This window comes from Oryctolagus cuniculus, chromosome 13 (genome assembly GCF_964237555.1).
Source record: "Oryctolagus cuniculus chromosome 13, mOryCun1.1, whole genome shotgun sequence".
NCBI classification, from domain to species: Eukaryota; Metazoa; Chordata; class Mammalia; order Lagomorpha; family Leporidae; genus Oryctolagus; species Oryctolagus cuniculus.
This window is the reverse complement of record NC_091444.1, coordinates 35,073,830-35,088,178: the sequence shown is the minus strand read 5'-3', so window position 1 is coordinate 35,088,178 and position 14,349 is coordinate 35,073,830. Positions and strand designations below refer to the sequence as shown.

The 14,349-nt window shown below is 49.2% G+C and overlaps 1 protein-coding gene across 1 annotated transcript; it reads right to left on the bottom strand.

Moving 5' to 3' along the window:
• Positions 1 to 1,707: 1,707 nt before the first annotated feature.
• C13H1orf115 (chromosome 13 C1orf115 homolog) lies at positions 1,708 to 13,883 on the bottom strand. The gene is made up of 2 exons (XM_002717500.5): positions 13,494 to 13,883; positions 1,708 to 4,259 (listed from the first exon to the last, which is right to left on the bottom strand). The coding sequence occupies exons 1-2, from the start codon at positions 13,791 to 13,793 to the stop codon at positions 4,140 to 4,142; spliced, it is 420 nt and encodes a 139-aa protein (XP_002717546.1). The 5' UTR covers positions 13,794 to 13,883; the 3' UTR covers positions 1,708 to 4,139.
• Positions 13,884 to 14,349: the final 466 nt, after the last annotated feature.

The following is a 14,349-nucleotide window of genomic DNA, read 5'->3' as shown; positions in this document are numbered from 1 at the left end:
GTCCTAACAAATGCCAGTCAGAAAGGAACTTCCCTGTGCCACCCATAGCAAGGCTAGGCAGAGGTGGGAACAGTGTCAGCTGGACCAGAACTAAGAGCATTGACATTTGGTGGAAGGAAGACCAAGCTGCCTACATTGAACCTGTTTTGGGTATTGATAAGAGCGGTAAGGGAGACAGCACTGGGTACAGGAATTAAAACTCAGCTTGAGATGCCCACATCCTACACTGGAGTACCTAGGTGGGTGCTGGCTTTGCTTCCGATTCCCAGCGTCCTGCTAATGCAGACCCTGGAGGCAGCAGGTAATGGCCCAGGTGGTTGGGTCTGTGCCATCCACACAGGACACCCAGTTTGAGTTTCTGGATCCTAGCTTCAGGCTGGCCCAGACGCAGCTGTTGCAGTCATTTGGGAAATAGATCAATGGATGGGAGTGCATGTTCTCTCTGTCCCCTCTCTCTCTCTTCTTCCCTCTCAGCCTTTCAAATGAATGAAATAAATAATTAGAACATGTTAAAAAGAGGGGCAGGACAAGACAATGCAGGCAAAGTTTTGGGATAGGACAGTCTACAAGAAGTGCAAGGATACTTCAGAGAGTTTGTGGACAACGAGATTAAAAGACAAGTTTATTCTGGTGCAAAAAATTAGAAACTCATGCAGTGCTTTTCATAGTACTCATTTTCCATGAACGTGTTGAAGACCCCTGGTGCTTGTTGCTTCTTCATTGCTGGGGGTTGCAAGCAGGACGTGATGATCCCAACAGTCCTCCTGGGGCTATGAGTCAAGGGTGTAGCATGCCTTTAAGAACAGGGAGCATTCTTTAGTTGTTATTGTTGGTTTTGCCTGGCCTGGAGCTTCTAGTTGAGGAGCTTATCTCTCCTCTCCTCCAGCCTCAGGTCTTGCAACTAGATTTATGATATCTCAGAATTTTTCCACTATCAGCATTGCAGAGTTAATTCAGTTTATCTGTACCCCCAGAGAGTCAGGGACCAGAAAGTCACTATGGGTAACAGAAGCTGGATCCATCAAACACCACAATCAGGGCGCTACCATTTGCAGGGGGACTACTGGAGGGGGAGACGGGAGGTCTGAGTTCAAGTCCTGCTTCTGGAGTCAGGAGATTCTTGTAGGGGTTTCTCTGATAAGGCACAGTGCTGGACAGAGGACTGAAAACAGAGGTTCCTTCCCTCTGCTTTGCACTGAGCCTGGCAGCAGGTTGGCACCACAGCCCCCCATCCTGCAGAGCAGATAATCTGATGGCCGCCCAGGCCCTCTCCTCTCCTCTGCCTTCACCCCACCACCTGTAGCGTCTAGGAGGATTCAGGGAGCAAGCAGGTCACATTTGCTCAGCATGGGGCTGCCCTCCTGGCAGGGGCCTGGGGACCAGCACTTCTCAGTCCTGAACAGTCGCGCTGAACATTGCCAATGCTTCCAGGAAATAGAGCAGCTTGGCCCCGTGCTGGACTCTGTAAATCTGAATAGAAGTTTCTGGAAGCTTGTATTTTTAAGAATGATGCACTGAGGATCCTGCACGTGAAACGTGTTTTGGGAGGGGGACTGGCTCCTAGAAAATTGTTGTTTTGTACCCAAGCAGGGTTTCCAGGTAAATCAGGGCACCCCCTTTCCTCTGGCCCGAGGGAGTAGCCTGGGGGGCAGCCATGGGCTCCCCAGGAAGGTCTCTCTCCCTCTCACACACAAACACACAGAAACCTTAAACAACTTGGCATTTTTATTAACAGGGCAAGAGAAGGATACAAAAGAAGCCTCTTGATGAAACACAAAAAGGGGGAGCTCTAACTCATTTCTCAGTAGGGTGAGAGTCTAGAGAGTTCAACAGGGGCCAAGGTTATGGGCAGTGTAGTTCAAGTTCTTCAGCTCAAGGAACTGAGCATATGAAATCCACAGGAGCCCAGCCTGGACTCTGCAGGCAGAGTGTCAGTGGGAGGTCCATCTTCTGTACAGGTGAACTTGATCCCCAGGACAATCCCTGTGGGGTTTTGTTTTTTGACATTTCTGAGTTAATTCTTAACCAGATTTTAGGAATTACAGGGCCAGATGTGCTTGACCTTGTAGTTTTTCCAATATGGAGGTTGGGGGGCAGGGAGGTGGAAAAGGACTTTCTTGGATAGACTCCCAGGCAAGGAAAGGTCTCGGCAGCTCTCGTCCCTTCCCTGCGTCACTACCACTCCCCAGGACTTCCTGGGTTCCCTGGTTCTGCTCTGCATCACTGAGCCACTGGGAAGGAGTCCCAAAAACCTCCTGTCTTCTGCAGCAAGCAGCCCTCACTGGCCCTCACCTCTTTCTTGCTAACTCTGGCTCTTTCTTCCATTTCTCTGTCTCTTCTTTTCTCTGACTCCCAGTGTTGCCAGGCAAGCCATGATTGTCCCACATGCGTAAAAATGTGCCATGGGTCACTTGGCATCATCTGAGCTAAAACAACATGGTCTCTCTTCTCCTCACAAATGTTAATGATGCAGGAACTGGTCCTGGTGTATCATGTACATGAGCCTCCAGAAGGGGGAACTAAGACTACAGAGCTACAGCTGTTTCCACCCTGTCCTTTGTCCATCTGTCTGTCTGCCTTTCTACCCTCTCCACCTTCCAATAGCTCTTGGTTGGGCTTGATCCTCAATGCTTGGAACATCCCTTGCATGTCCTGGGAAAACCCCTGGGGCAAAAGTAGGCGTGGCCTGATCCTCCAGAGAGGTCACACAGGATTTGTGGGTGTCCCGGTCACAAAGGCAGAATGGTGGCTTACAGTGGAGGTTGGCAAAAGGGCGCAGTAAGAGGTCCCTCTTCTTCCTTTCCCCTGCCTTTCCAGGGGCCCACAGCATTATCCTTGTTGATAATCAGACTCAGGCATCAAATTTACTCCAACCTTTGGGCCCGGTGAGATGCGGTCAAGAGAAGGAAGGATGCTACAAAAGCTCATGCCAGTTCCTGAGCCCCAGAGGGGTTTTGAGGACCACCACTGCACCTCCCCAGCACCTACCCATAGCCAAGGGCCCAGCCCACCTCAATTCCTCAACACAAAGAATCTTACCCTCCCTCCTTCCCTCACTGCCAGCTGCGCATTCATGTAGAGATGGGTGAAAATGACAAATGGCTTCTGGACTTCCACTGATCTCTTCTGACATCCGCATCGCCTAGTTTCCACTTCCTTTATAACTGTCTTGCACTTACTGGTTCCTTCTCTGAATCCTCATTTTCATTCACAGGTGTTTTGCCTCCCTCTCCTCTCTCTTATTGACCCCTGTGCCCCAGAACAAAGCACCCTTGGCCAGCCCATTGCAGAGCGGTTGTCGGGAGTAAGCCAAAGCTGCTAGGATGCCTAGGCTGCCAGCCAGCCATGCATTTGCAGGGGAGCCTGGCCAGCCCCAAACACATGGCTGGGTACTACAGCCCTCAGGTGCTAGCTCTCAATCAACCCGTCCCAGCTACCCAACCGCATCTGAACTTACCCTCCCTCCTTCCCTCACTGCCAGCTGCACATTCATGTAGAGATGGGTGAAAATGACAAGCTTTTATCTGCTTCAAACATTCAGGACACAACTGTCAGCACAGTTTTCAAAGTAGCATAGCCTTCAAAGAGATTTTTGTCTTCCTTCCTTCTTCCCAAGCCTGTAATTAAATTCCTGGTGACAGAGTGGTGGAGGAAGGAGACGAGGGAGAAATAAACAGCTCTTTTACTGCCTGAGGGATGAAAGAAGCCAAGGGCTACGAGTGCTCCTGTCAGTCCATGATCTTTCCAGAAGAATCCAGAAAGCCATCTGACTCCAGGTCAGCATCTTCTTGCCTCCTCAAAATCACCACTCTGCTACCCACACATACTGCTTGAATCTGTCTGGTGTTTTTCTCCACCTTAGTCCTTGCTGCCTTCACATGGAGTCTCTGGCTTTAGCAAACTAAGCCCAAACCTAACCTTGGCCTAATTCTCTGCAGGACTGACCACTGGATCCACTTGTGTCTGAGAGACAAGAAAAGCTCAGCAGATGGGCAGGGACAAACACTCATCCAATTCAACAGACATTGTTTCTCTTCCAAGTGTTCTGTGAGTTCAAGTCCGACAGGCTCCTGGATTCGCACTGTTTCCTGAGCAGAGGCTTCCATTCTTTCTTGTGACACCTGCCCCAGTGGCTCCCACTAGCGCACAAATGACACGACGCTGGTGGCTACTCCAAAAGGGGCAGAGTAGGCTGCAGCGAATCCTTGCAGGCCAATGACTATGTAGAGGCATCCTTTGGTGATGACCTTCCCAACATTCTATTATTAGAAATGGAAAAGAAAATAAATTAGGTTAGGCAATTTTTTAGCTTCCCCCTGAGTCATGGCAACATACAGGGAGACTTATATTTCCTCATTCTCCCATGGCAACATAGCAGGTTACTGTGTTTCCTTATGGCTGCTGTCCCACGCGGACTCCCCACCAAGGACACATGGCATCTCACAGCAGACTGCTTTCAAGCACAGCACACTTCCAGATCATTCAGAGATTACTATTATCTGAGTACAATTTGGATTGCAACCTCATGTATTTAAACCCTGAAGTCATAAATTAATGGCACTGTGGCCGATTGTGGCATAGCAGGTAAAGCCACCGCCTGCAGTGCCGGCATCCCATATGGGTGTTGGTTTGAGTCCCAGCTACTCCACTTCCAATCCAGCTCTCTGCTATGGCCTGGGAAAGCAGTAGAAGATGGTCCAAGTCCTTGGGCCCCTGCACACTCATGGGAGACCAGGTGGAAACTCCTGTCTCTTGGCTTCAGATTGGCTCAGCTCTAGCCACTGTGGCCATTTGGGGAGTGAACCAGCATATGGAAGGCTTCTCTCTCTCTCTCTCTCTCTCTCTCTCTCTCTGCCTCTGCCTCTCTGTAGTTCTGCCTTTCAAATAAATCTTTAAAAAAACTTAATGGCACTAAAATAGTGGAAACTTAATCCAGCTAGAGTGTGGAGGAGGTGGGCCTAAATGAGAGGGTTGTTATAAAAACCTGAGCTGGGCCAAGCCACTCGCTCTTGCTTCCTGGCTACCATGTGGTCCTTCCTCTGTATGCACTCTGCCATTGCTATTTGCCACCCTCACCAAAGGCCCAACCAGTGAGGCTACCTGACACTGTACTTGAACCTCCAAAACTGTGAGCTAAATAAACATTTCTCTTTATAAGGTTAGTTTCTTCAAGTATTTGGTTATAGTAACAAAAGGGTGACCAATATAGATACCTTCTTTAAGACAGCAGTGAAACTACCAGTTCTAAATCAAACCAGTTCTATTTTTTAAACCAAAGCCTATTTCTCTTCTCTGCTCCAGCTAAAAGTTCATGGGTAATCAGCAGGATGGGTCAAGTCTTTCATTCACCTCATCTGCAAACCCATCCTGCCCTCCCTCTGCCTCCAAGATGTGTTTTTGTCTCACCTATATCTGCCTTTCTCTAAGAACAGTACTCACATAAGTCACACATCTCCAGTACAATGACACACTCCTTGAGGGTGGCAATTCGGCAATGCTTTCTTGTTCTGCACTCCTCTTCCACCTCCTCTTCCTCTTTTCCCTCCTCTTTTCTCCCTCTGTCTCCCCCTCCTCCCCTTGTCCTCCCTCTCTCATCCCTTCCCTCTCCTCCCCTCCCCCCTCCCCCACAAGACCCAGTACTGGATAGGGGATATCCAAGGGATTCAAGTGGAATTGCCACAGAAAAAAGAACCACCACCAATGACTAACATTGATTGCACTGTTTCCTTTGGTCTTCCCCTCTCTCCACCCTCAACTTCTGTTATCATTCCTGGTGACATCAACATCTATGTACATGACCTGGAGCTTATCTCATCACACATATTGCCTCTCAGGACTTTGGCTTTTCCAACTACAATAACCACACTGATTGGTTTCACTTAAAATACCTGATTGCAACAACAAAACTTGCTTTGACTTCCAACACTGCCTGGCAAACATACTCACCCTAGGTGAGTCTAGGTTCTCCTTCATGCCCAAGTGACTGACAGAGACACCCACACACAGAGCCTCCACTTCCATACTTCTTATTCCCTCTTACTCTGCCTCCTGCCCTCAGGCAACCAGAAACTGCATGGTTATGGCCATCTACAGTCTTCGTGTTGCCTGAGCCAATTGACACTTGGTTTTCCTCTCCCTGATCTCTTTTTTTTTTTCTTTTTTCTTTTTTTAAGATTTTTATTTACTTATTTATTTATTTGAAAGGCAGAGCAACAGAGGGGGGAGGGGGAAGGAGGAGGAGGAGAGAGGGAGGGAGAGAGAGACAGAGACAGAGACAGAGAGAGTGAGTCTTCCATCTGATGGTTCACTCCCCAAATCCCTGCAGGAGCCTGGTCTGGGCCAAGCTGAAGCCAAAAACCAGGAAGTCCATTCAGATATCCCCCATGGGTGGCAGGGGCCCAAGGATTTGCCTCCCTAGGTGCATCAGCAGTGAGCTGGACCAGAAGCAGAGTAGCTGGGACTCAAACTGATTCTCCAATACGGGATGCCAGTGTTGCAAGCAACAGCTTAATCTGCTGCACCGCAACACTGGCCCCTCTCGGCAGTGTTTGACGCATGTTTGTTGGTGAAACAGTTGTTTGATCTCTTTGATTCTGTATTCTCTTGGTTCTTGCCTACCTCATAAAATGCTCCTCCTCAATTTTCTTTTTTAAATTTATTTATTTCTTTGAATGTCAGAGTTACACTGAGAAGGAGAGACAGAGAGAGAGAGAGAGAGAGAGAGAGAGAGAGTGACAGACAGACAGAGGTCTTCCATCCACTGGTTCACTCCCTAGATGACTGCAGCTGCGCTGATCTGAAGCCAGGAGCCAGGAGCTTCCTCCAGGTCTTCCCACATGGATGCAGGAGCCCAAGGATTTGGACCATCTTCTACCGCCTTCCCAGGTCACAGCAAACTGCTGGATCAGAGGTGGAGCAGCTGAGACTGGAACCGCAGTCCATATGGGATGCTGGCACTGCAGGTGGCGGCTTTACCCGCTATGCCACAGTGCCGGCCCGCTCAACTTTCTTTACAGGATTAGATCTACCAATTCCTAAAACACTGGAGTTCTTCAGTACTCAGTGCTGGGAGTCTCTCTCTCTCTCTCTCTCTGTTGCAGTGTCATCCATTTCTAATGACTTTAAAGTGTTTCCTGGATGCTGATAACTCCTTAACTCAAACACTCAGTTCTCTATTTGAGGTCTCCATCTGTTGAGACTTCATTGTTTCTTGGCACACGTTTCTGTACTGTAGCTAGCAAATAACCTAACTTTGATTGACTCCTGGTGTGTTCCAAGTGGATTTTGGCCATAAGGCTTCAACAAGAGTGAAGCACAAGGGAGTTATATTTATCTGAATTGTATAGTGGGTATATGGCAGAGCTGAGATACAATCCCAAATCTCAATTCAGGGTTAATCCCATAGTCACATCCCTTCTTTTTCCTTTTAAATGAAAGGTTTGAAGGTTTGTTTTATTTATTTGAAAGGAAGAGTGAGAGAGAGACAGAGACAGAGAGAGATCTTTCATCAGCTGATTCACTCCTGAAATGACCACAATAACCAGGTCTGGGCTTGGCTGAAGCCAAGAGCCAGGAACTCCATCCAGGTTTCCTGTGTGGGTGGCAGGAACTCAAATATTTGAGCCATCATATGCTGCTTTCCCAGATGCAGTATCAGGGAGCTGGATTGGAAGCAGAGCTGCCTGGACTCAAACCAGGGCTCTGATAACAGATGCAGGTGTCACAAGCAGAGGCTTAACCCATTGGGCCGAAACACCAGCACCTACCTCCCTTTAATGGAGGCGTTAGGTATTTAGCCTTGTAGTTAACTCCTTGCAGTCTGGCTGTGAATTCCAGCTTCATCACTCACCCAACTTCCTTTGACTTCATTTCCTAATCTGTACAATAGGAATATTCAGTTAAGAGGATTAAAAGAATCTATTCACAGAAGGCACTAAAATACTGCCTGGCACAAACTTCAGACACTATAAGTACCACAACATCAGCTACAAAATAACACTTGCTTTGTAACTGAGGTTTGGGGTGATGGCATACACACCCAAGATATTTTGCTATCTGTTTAGGAAAGTTTATTAGGGGCTTAACCTCCTATGATTTCTGACTTACTTGAGCTCTCTGTAGGTTGGAGTCCCTCACAGTAACACAAGGAGGGTGGGGACTTTCTTGTGCTCAATCCTGTATCCCCAGCACATGGAAGGAGTCTGTGGGGTTTCCTCTGGCATCTCACCTGCTAAATGATGAGCTTTGAGAGAACCAGGTAGTCCCTTCTCCTCAGGACACTAATCCCTGACACTGCTCTGTTGGGTTCTCAGTGAGACACCTTAGGACTCAGGCTCACGGTAGATGTGAGCGGGTATGAGAGTGATGCTGGTAAGAGATATGCTTCTGCAAATGTGTGATGAGATTCATCTGGAGAATTTTACTTACATGTTTGAAACAAAGTCAAGAGTGTTCCTTTACAAATAATGCCACCAGCGTCAAAATTGCCTGCCTTAAACTTGACCTTTTTGGCATTAGCACATTTTCTTCTGATATTTTTAAAAAGCTGCTTGTCACTTCATCTTTGCAAGTTGGAAAAAATCTACTAAAATAGCTCATTAACTGGAACATGACCAAAATACAGACTTGAGAAGGACAATGCAAACAAATATAAAATATCAACCACTTCAGTGTCATTTGAGGAAGCAGATTTGGAATCTTTGGACCTGAGTGAAATTTGACTTGGCTAATCTCAGAGGGGCACTTGGAGTGGAGTGGAGTGGCACGGGCAAGTGTGCCAGGTTGAATAATGTGCCCTCCCCAAGAGACTCAAGTCCTGATCTCTAGGACAATGTATCACCTTATCTGACTAAAGCATTTTTGCAGCTGTGATTAAATTGAGGATCTTGAGATAGGAATTTATCCTGGGTGAGAAAAGGATGTAGAAGGAGTAGGACAAAGGTGATGTAATGATGAAAGCAGAGGGAGACAGAGAGGGTTGGTTTAAGGAGTCTATGCCACTGGCCCTGAGGATGAGAGCAGGGGGTTTCGGGGAGCCTCCAGGAGGAGCCCTCGCTGCTGATATTAGCTCAGCAAGACTTCTGGCCTCCAGAGCTGTTGGAGAATGAACCTATGCCACTCTAAGCTATAACACTGGTGGTCATTGCTACAGCAGTCAGAGGAAATTAATTTAGGGAATGAGTCTCTCTGGGCCAGATTTGTTCAAGTACAACTCCCCAGTGATGTCATCAGGTCCACGTACCCCGGCAACATCAGTAATCACTCCCCTCCCCAGGCTTTCAAAAGGAAATCAACTCTCAGCCAAGGCAAGGTCCAATATAAAGTTATGCAATTCTGCCAGGACCTAGCACAATCCTGAGGGGTGTGGTCAGCTACAGAGGCTTTTGTTTGTTTTGTTTTTAAATTAGAGCTCACTTAAAAATCAATAAAAAGGGGCCACCTGCAGTGCCAGCATCTCATATGGGCGCCAGTTCGAGTCTTGGCTGCTCCACTTCTGATCCAGCTCTCTGCTATGGCCTGGGAAAGCAGTGGAAGATGGCCCAAATCCTTGGGCCCCTGCACCCACGTGGAAGACCTGGAAGAAGCTCCTGGCTCCTGGCTTCAGATCAGTGCAGCTCTGGCCATTGCCGCCATCTGGGGAGTGAACCTGTGGATGGAAGACCTCTCTCTCTCTCTCTCTCTCTCTGCCTCTCCTTCTCTCTCTGTGTAACTCCTACTTTCAAGTAAATAAATAATTCTAAAAAAAAAAAAAAAAAGAAAAAGAAAAGAGGCAGACTGGGCCTGTGCTCTACCCCACGGGTAATGGCAGTAACATAACCGCTACCAGGTGCCATGCCAGGTATACTCTAAGATCTCCTCTTGAATTGATTCATTTACTCCTTACAATCCTAAAATTATCTTACACTATAAATGGGGAAACTGAGGCAGAGAAATGCAGGCAGATCCCCAGGTCTTGGAGCAAGCAGATGGCTGGGCAGGGCTGCACCACCATGCGCTTACCCGCTTCTTGCCACCAGGGGACACTTCTCTACTGCTTACATTAAAGGTTATTTCACCCACTGATTTTCCATCCCCTGAATTCCCCCCTCCACCCTGCTCCTCACTGCCCAGTGAACAAAATTTAATTACTTTCCTTATCTGAACTTTTCCCTGTGGCTCGCAAGTGTGATTGGGAAAAGTGACCTCAATTTAAGCTAAGTTTTGGGGAGTGCTCTACCTCTTCCAATGCACAGGCTTCTGCCTGGGACGGGGCCAGCTCAGACTCCTGGCTTTTCTGCCTGCCAGCCGCGCAGTCTTCATTTTCTTAAGTGTCCACTATAACATGGGGGTGACCACAGCTTTCCAAGGTTATTGAAAGGACTCAGGGTGCCTGCATTCTGGAGTAGCAGGGCAAACATGCAAGGATTTCAAAAAGTCCATGAAAAGCTCATCTTAAAAGTTTATTTTGGTGCAAAAAAATTTGAACTCCATGTATAGAATCTTCCTAGCATGCATTCTCCATGACCTTTTTGAAGACTCCTCCCTTGCACTTAGCAGAGGTAACTTTAACAATAAACCCAACACATGAATGCCATTATCACTACTTACAAATCAGGGAGAATGTTGACTGGCAAGAATCCCAGACACACAGGCTTTGAGATGGCTGGAACAGCCCAGTTTTGGGCTTGACCCTTGGTTGGGGCTATGAAGGCAGCAGGGGGTGTGAGTCCACCTTCCCCTATTTTGCGAAGTCAAACACCTTTCTTTGAATGGAAGCAGGTGGGTGCTTGGGTGATGGATTTGGGTGATGAAGAGGAATTTTAATTTTCCTTTCTTGAAGCAAGTGTGTTTGTTAATAATGTACGGCTGCTTGCATAGCACTGCCTTCTCCACTGGGAGCCCACGAAACATAAAACTTGAGCTGGTAACTAAAGCAGGTAAAACCACCTCCCCACCTTTCTAGTTGAACCTTGGCTGTTCTCATGGCTTTTCAGCAAAGTGGGGCCACCTGCTTTCTTCCTCTACATGGGAGCCTGGTTCCCCTCTGGGCTGGCTCTGCAGAAGTGCAAGCTGAAGTTGCCCCTCTGAAGGGCAGAAAGGCCACGTCCAGCCCTGAGGTGACGAGGTCCTGTCCCCTGGCCTCCGAAGCCTCCTGAGCTAGTGCGTGTCACTCCGGAGCTCTCCTACATCCACACCTCTGCTGGCACTGTTCCTCCACTCCTTCTCTACCTGCCAATTTATTTTATCTTTCACTTGAGGCAAAATTTACATAAAAGTAGCCACTTAAATTTTCCCCTTCAGTGGCACCAGCAGTGTTGTGAAACCACCGCTTTTATCGGTTCTAAACCATTTTCCTCATTCCAAAAGGAAAACAAATACCTCTGTTAAGCAGATGCTCTCTACTCCTCCTGCCTCCAGTCTCTGGCAACCACCAATCTGCATTCCATATCTCTGGGTTTACCGGCTCTGGGTTCTTTCTATACACAGAGCCACACATGCAGCATATGACCTTGTGGGTCTGCCTTATTTCACTTAGCATAATGTTCTCAAGGATCACCCATGTGGTAGCACGTGTGAGCACTTAATATATTTTGATGGCTGAATAATATTCCATTGTATAGATATATGACATTTTGCTTATTCATTGATCCATTGATGAACATTCGGGTTGCTTTCACCTCTCGCTGTTGTAAATAAGGCTTCTATGAATATGGGTGTATACACTTGAGTACTGTTGAGTACTATTTTCAGCTGAGGCTAAGCACTGGTTTTCAGTCTCTTTGGTTATATACCTAGGATAGAATTGCTGGACCATAGGCAACTTCTGTATTTAACTTTTTGAGGAAACACCAAATTGTTTTCCACAGTAGCTAATCCATTTTATATTCTCACCAGCTAGGTGAGTTTCTCCATATTCTCACCAACACTAGTTTTTTCTATTTTTTTTTTCTTTTCTTTTCTTTTTTGACAGGCAGAGTGGATAGTGAGAGAGAGAGACATAGAGAAAGGTCTTCCTTTGCAGTTGGTTCACCCTCCAATGGCTGCCACGGCTGGCACGCTGCGGCCGGCACACTGAGCTGATCCGAAGGCAGGAGCCAGGTGCTTCTCCTGGTCTCCCATGGGGTGCAGGGCCCAAGCACTTGGGCCATCCTCCACTGCCTTCCCGGGCCACAGCAGAGAGCTGGCCTGGAAGAGGGGCAACTGGGACAGAATCCAGTGCCCCGCCGAGACTAGAACCCGGCGCCGCTAGGTGGAGGATTAGCCTAGTGAGCTGCGGCACCGGCCAGTTTTTTCTATTATTTCTATACATGTTGCAGCCATAGTAATGAGTGTAAAGGGGAATCTCATGTTTATCTGGTGAAATCTTAAGTAATCCTTCAGGTTTCCCATGACTGTAATTTGAAACCTTCCCTGATTTCAGTCTCACTCTTGAGGAGTTACCTGCCTCAGCCCTGGGTCATGGGCCCCACGGTGGTGCCCCAGCTATGCCAGTGTCTCCCCAGGAAGCCCCAGACTCCTGCAGGGCAGGGCTGCTGCTTATTCTTATTCATGTCTCTACCGCTTGGCACAATGCCTAGCACATAGTGAGGGCCCCAAGCTATCTTCGAGTGCGGTCCCTGAGCTGAGTTTCTGCATTATCAATGCACCAGCTGAGAGGCCAATGATGGCTTCTTTAGGCTCAGTTGGGACCGGGAAGTGACAGGATTAGTCCTAGCATTGCCTTAAGCCTTGAAGTCCCAACTCTATGGTTTTTGTTAGGGCATTTCACCTCTGCTGACTTGGGAGCCACTCTGAAAGCTGCGATCACACTTTAAAGAGCCTGATGAACCTAAGCTCCAGGTGTGGAGAGCGAATGGCTTCAGGTTGAATAGGAGGACACCGAGGAGCACAAATAACAGACAATAATCAGGTGGCGCCCAGGGCCTTGGGCCAGGACACAAAGACCTCTGTGATTCATCCAGGTCAAGGGTCTCTGGGTCTCTCTCGGCCCCCACCCCTTGTCGCTGGCTAGAAGAGAAAAGTAGGTTCAACAGGTTATTTATGCATTTATTGAGCTCCCAGGCCCCAGAAATAACCCTGAGAGCACTGGGAAAGACAGTCCAAACATTTCTGAGCTAGTGGGTTATCCTGAAGGGGATGTTGGCAGAGAACATAAACTAGGCTGCCACTCCTCACTTTCCAACTGGGTCACCTCCAAGTCACCTAGCTGCGATGAAGCGCCAGCGTTCCCATCTGTCCGGGGACACCATTCCTGTCCTGCCTGGTTGATCAGCGAACTAGAGCGGCAAGATCCCCCCTTGAGAACGCTACTGACCCGAGCCCGTGCCAGTGTCCACCCGGACTTGCCCGTGGCTGGGAGCAGAAATGGGACTGGGGCGGCACGCAGGTGCAGCGCAGGGCGGCTCTTCTGGGGCCGACGGTGGGGACCATCTCCCGACACCCAGCCGGTTCCTCGGGAGTCCCCAACCCGAGATGAGCCAAGACCCCGCGGGGGTGCAGGCGCACTGCCCTACCTTGCCATACTTCTTCAGCTTTTGCCGGTACCTCTTCTTGGGCTTGTCGCCCTGCGTCGCCTCCTCTAGCGGTTCATAGCGCTCTGGCAGGCCAGCAAGGTGCACCCTACGCGCGCTCCGGGCCCCCGGGCGCGGCTCACTCTCCTCGCTCGCGCCGCTCTCGGCCGCCTCGTCCCCGCACTCCAGGTGCTCCAGGATGGCATCCGCCTCCTCGTCCCCGTCCGTCTGCCGTCGCCCTCGGGGCCCGCGGCGCGGGAAGGTGCGCGCCGCCTTGTTTCGGAGCCTGGCTCCCACCGTCATGATTCCGACACTTCTCTGGCGAAACTCTCAGCACGAAGACGCCAACCTTTGCTCCCTGCCCGCTCCTCCGCCCCAGCCCCAACGGGGTTGGGCGCTTAGGGGTCGCAGCGCCCTCTGGCCGTGGGGTCCGGGACTGCGGCAGGTGCACTCGGGGGCCCAGCCGGCCGCATCCCAGCTGTTGGCCAACAGAGCATCTCGTCCACTGGTGGAAAGCGACATGAGTTAGGAACACACAAACTCTTGCAACCACACCTGCAACTCATCAGTGACCCCCAGCTAACAACGGAACTCCATTTGCCAACGATCAAACTGACAGACAAGATGATGACTAATACAGATTACATTCAGGGGTGGTCATTGTGGCACAACAGGTTGAGCTACCACTTGCCAAGCCAGTATCCCACATGGTTGACTGTTCGAGTCCCAACTGCTTCACTTCCGATCCAGCTCCCTTCTAGTGCGCTGGGGAAGGCAGCGGGAGGATGGCCGAAGTGCTTCGGCACCTGCACCGACGCGGGAGACCCAGAAGCTCCTAACTCCTGGCTCCGAGCTTTGG

Coding starts and splice junctions, on each gene's coding strand:
- C13H1orf115 (XM_002717500.5), bottom strand. CDS start 13,793: ATGACGGTGGGAGCCAGGCTCCGAAACAAGGCGGCGCGCACCTTCCCG. Junction 4,260..13,493: donor AGCTGAAGAAGTATGGCAAG/GTAGGGCAGTGC, acceptor TTCTAATAATAG/AATGTTGGGAAGGTCATCAC.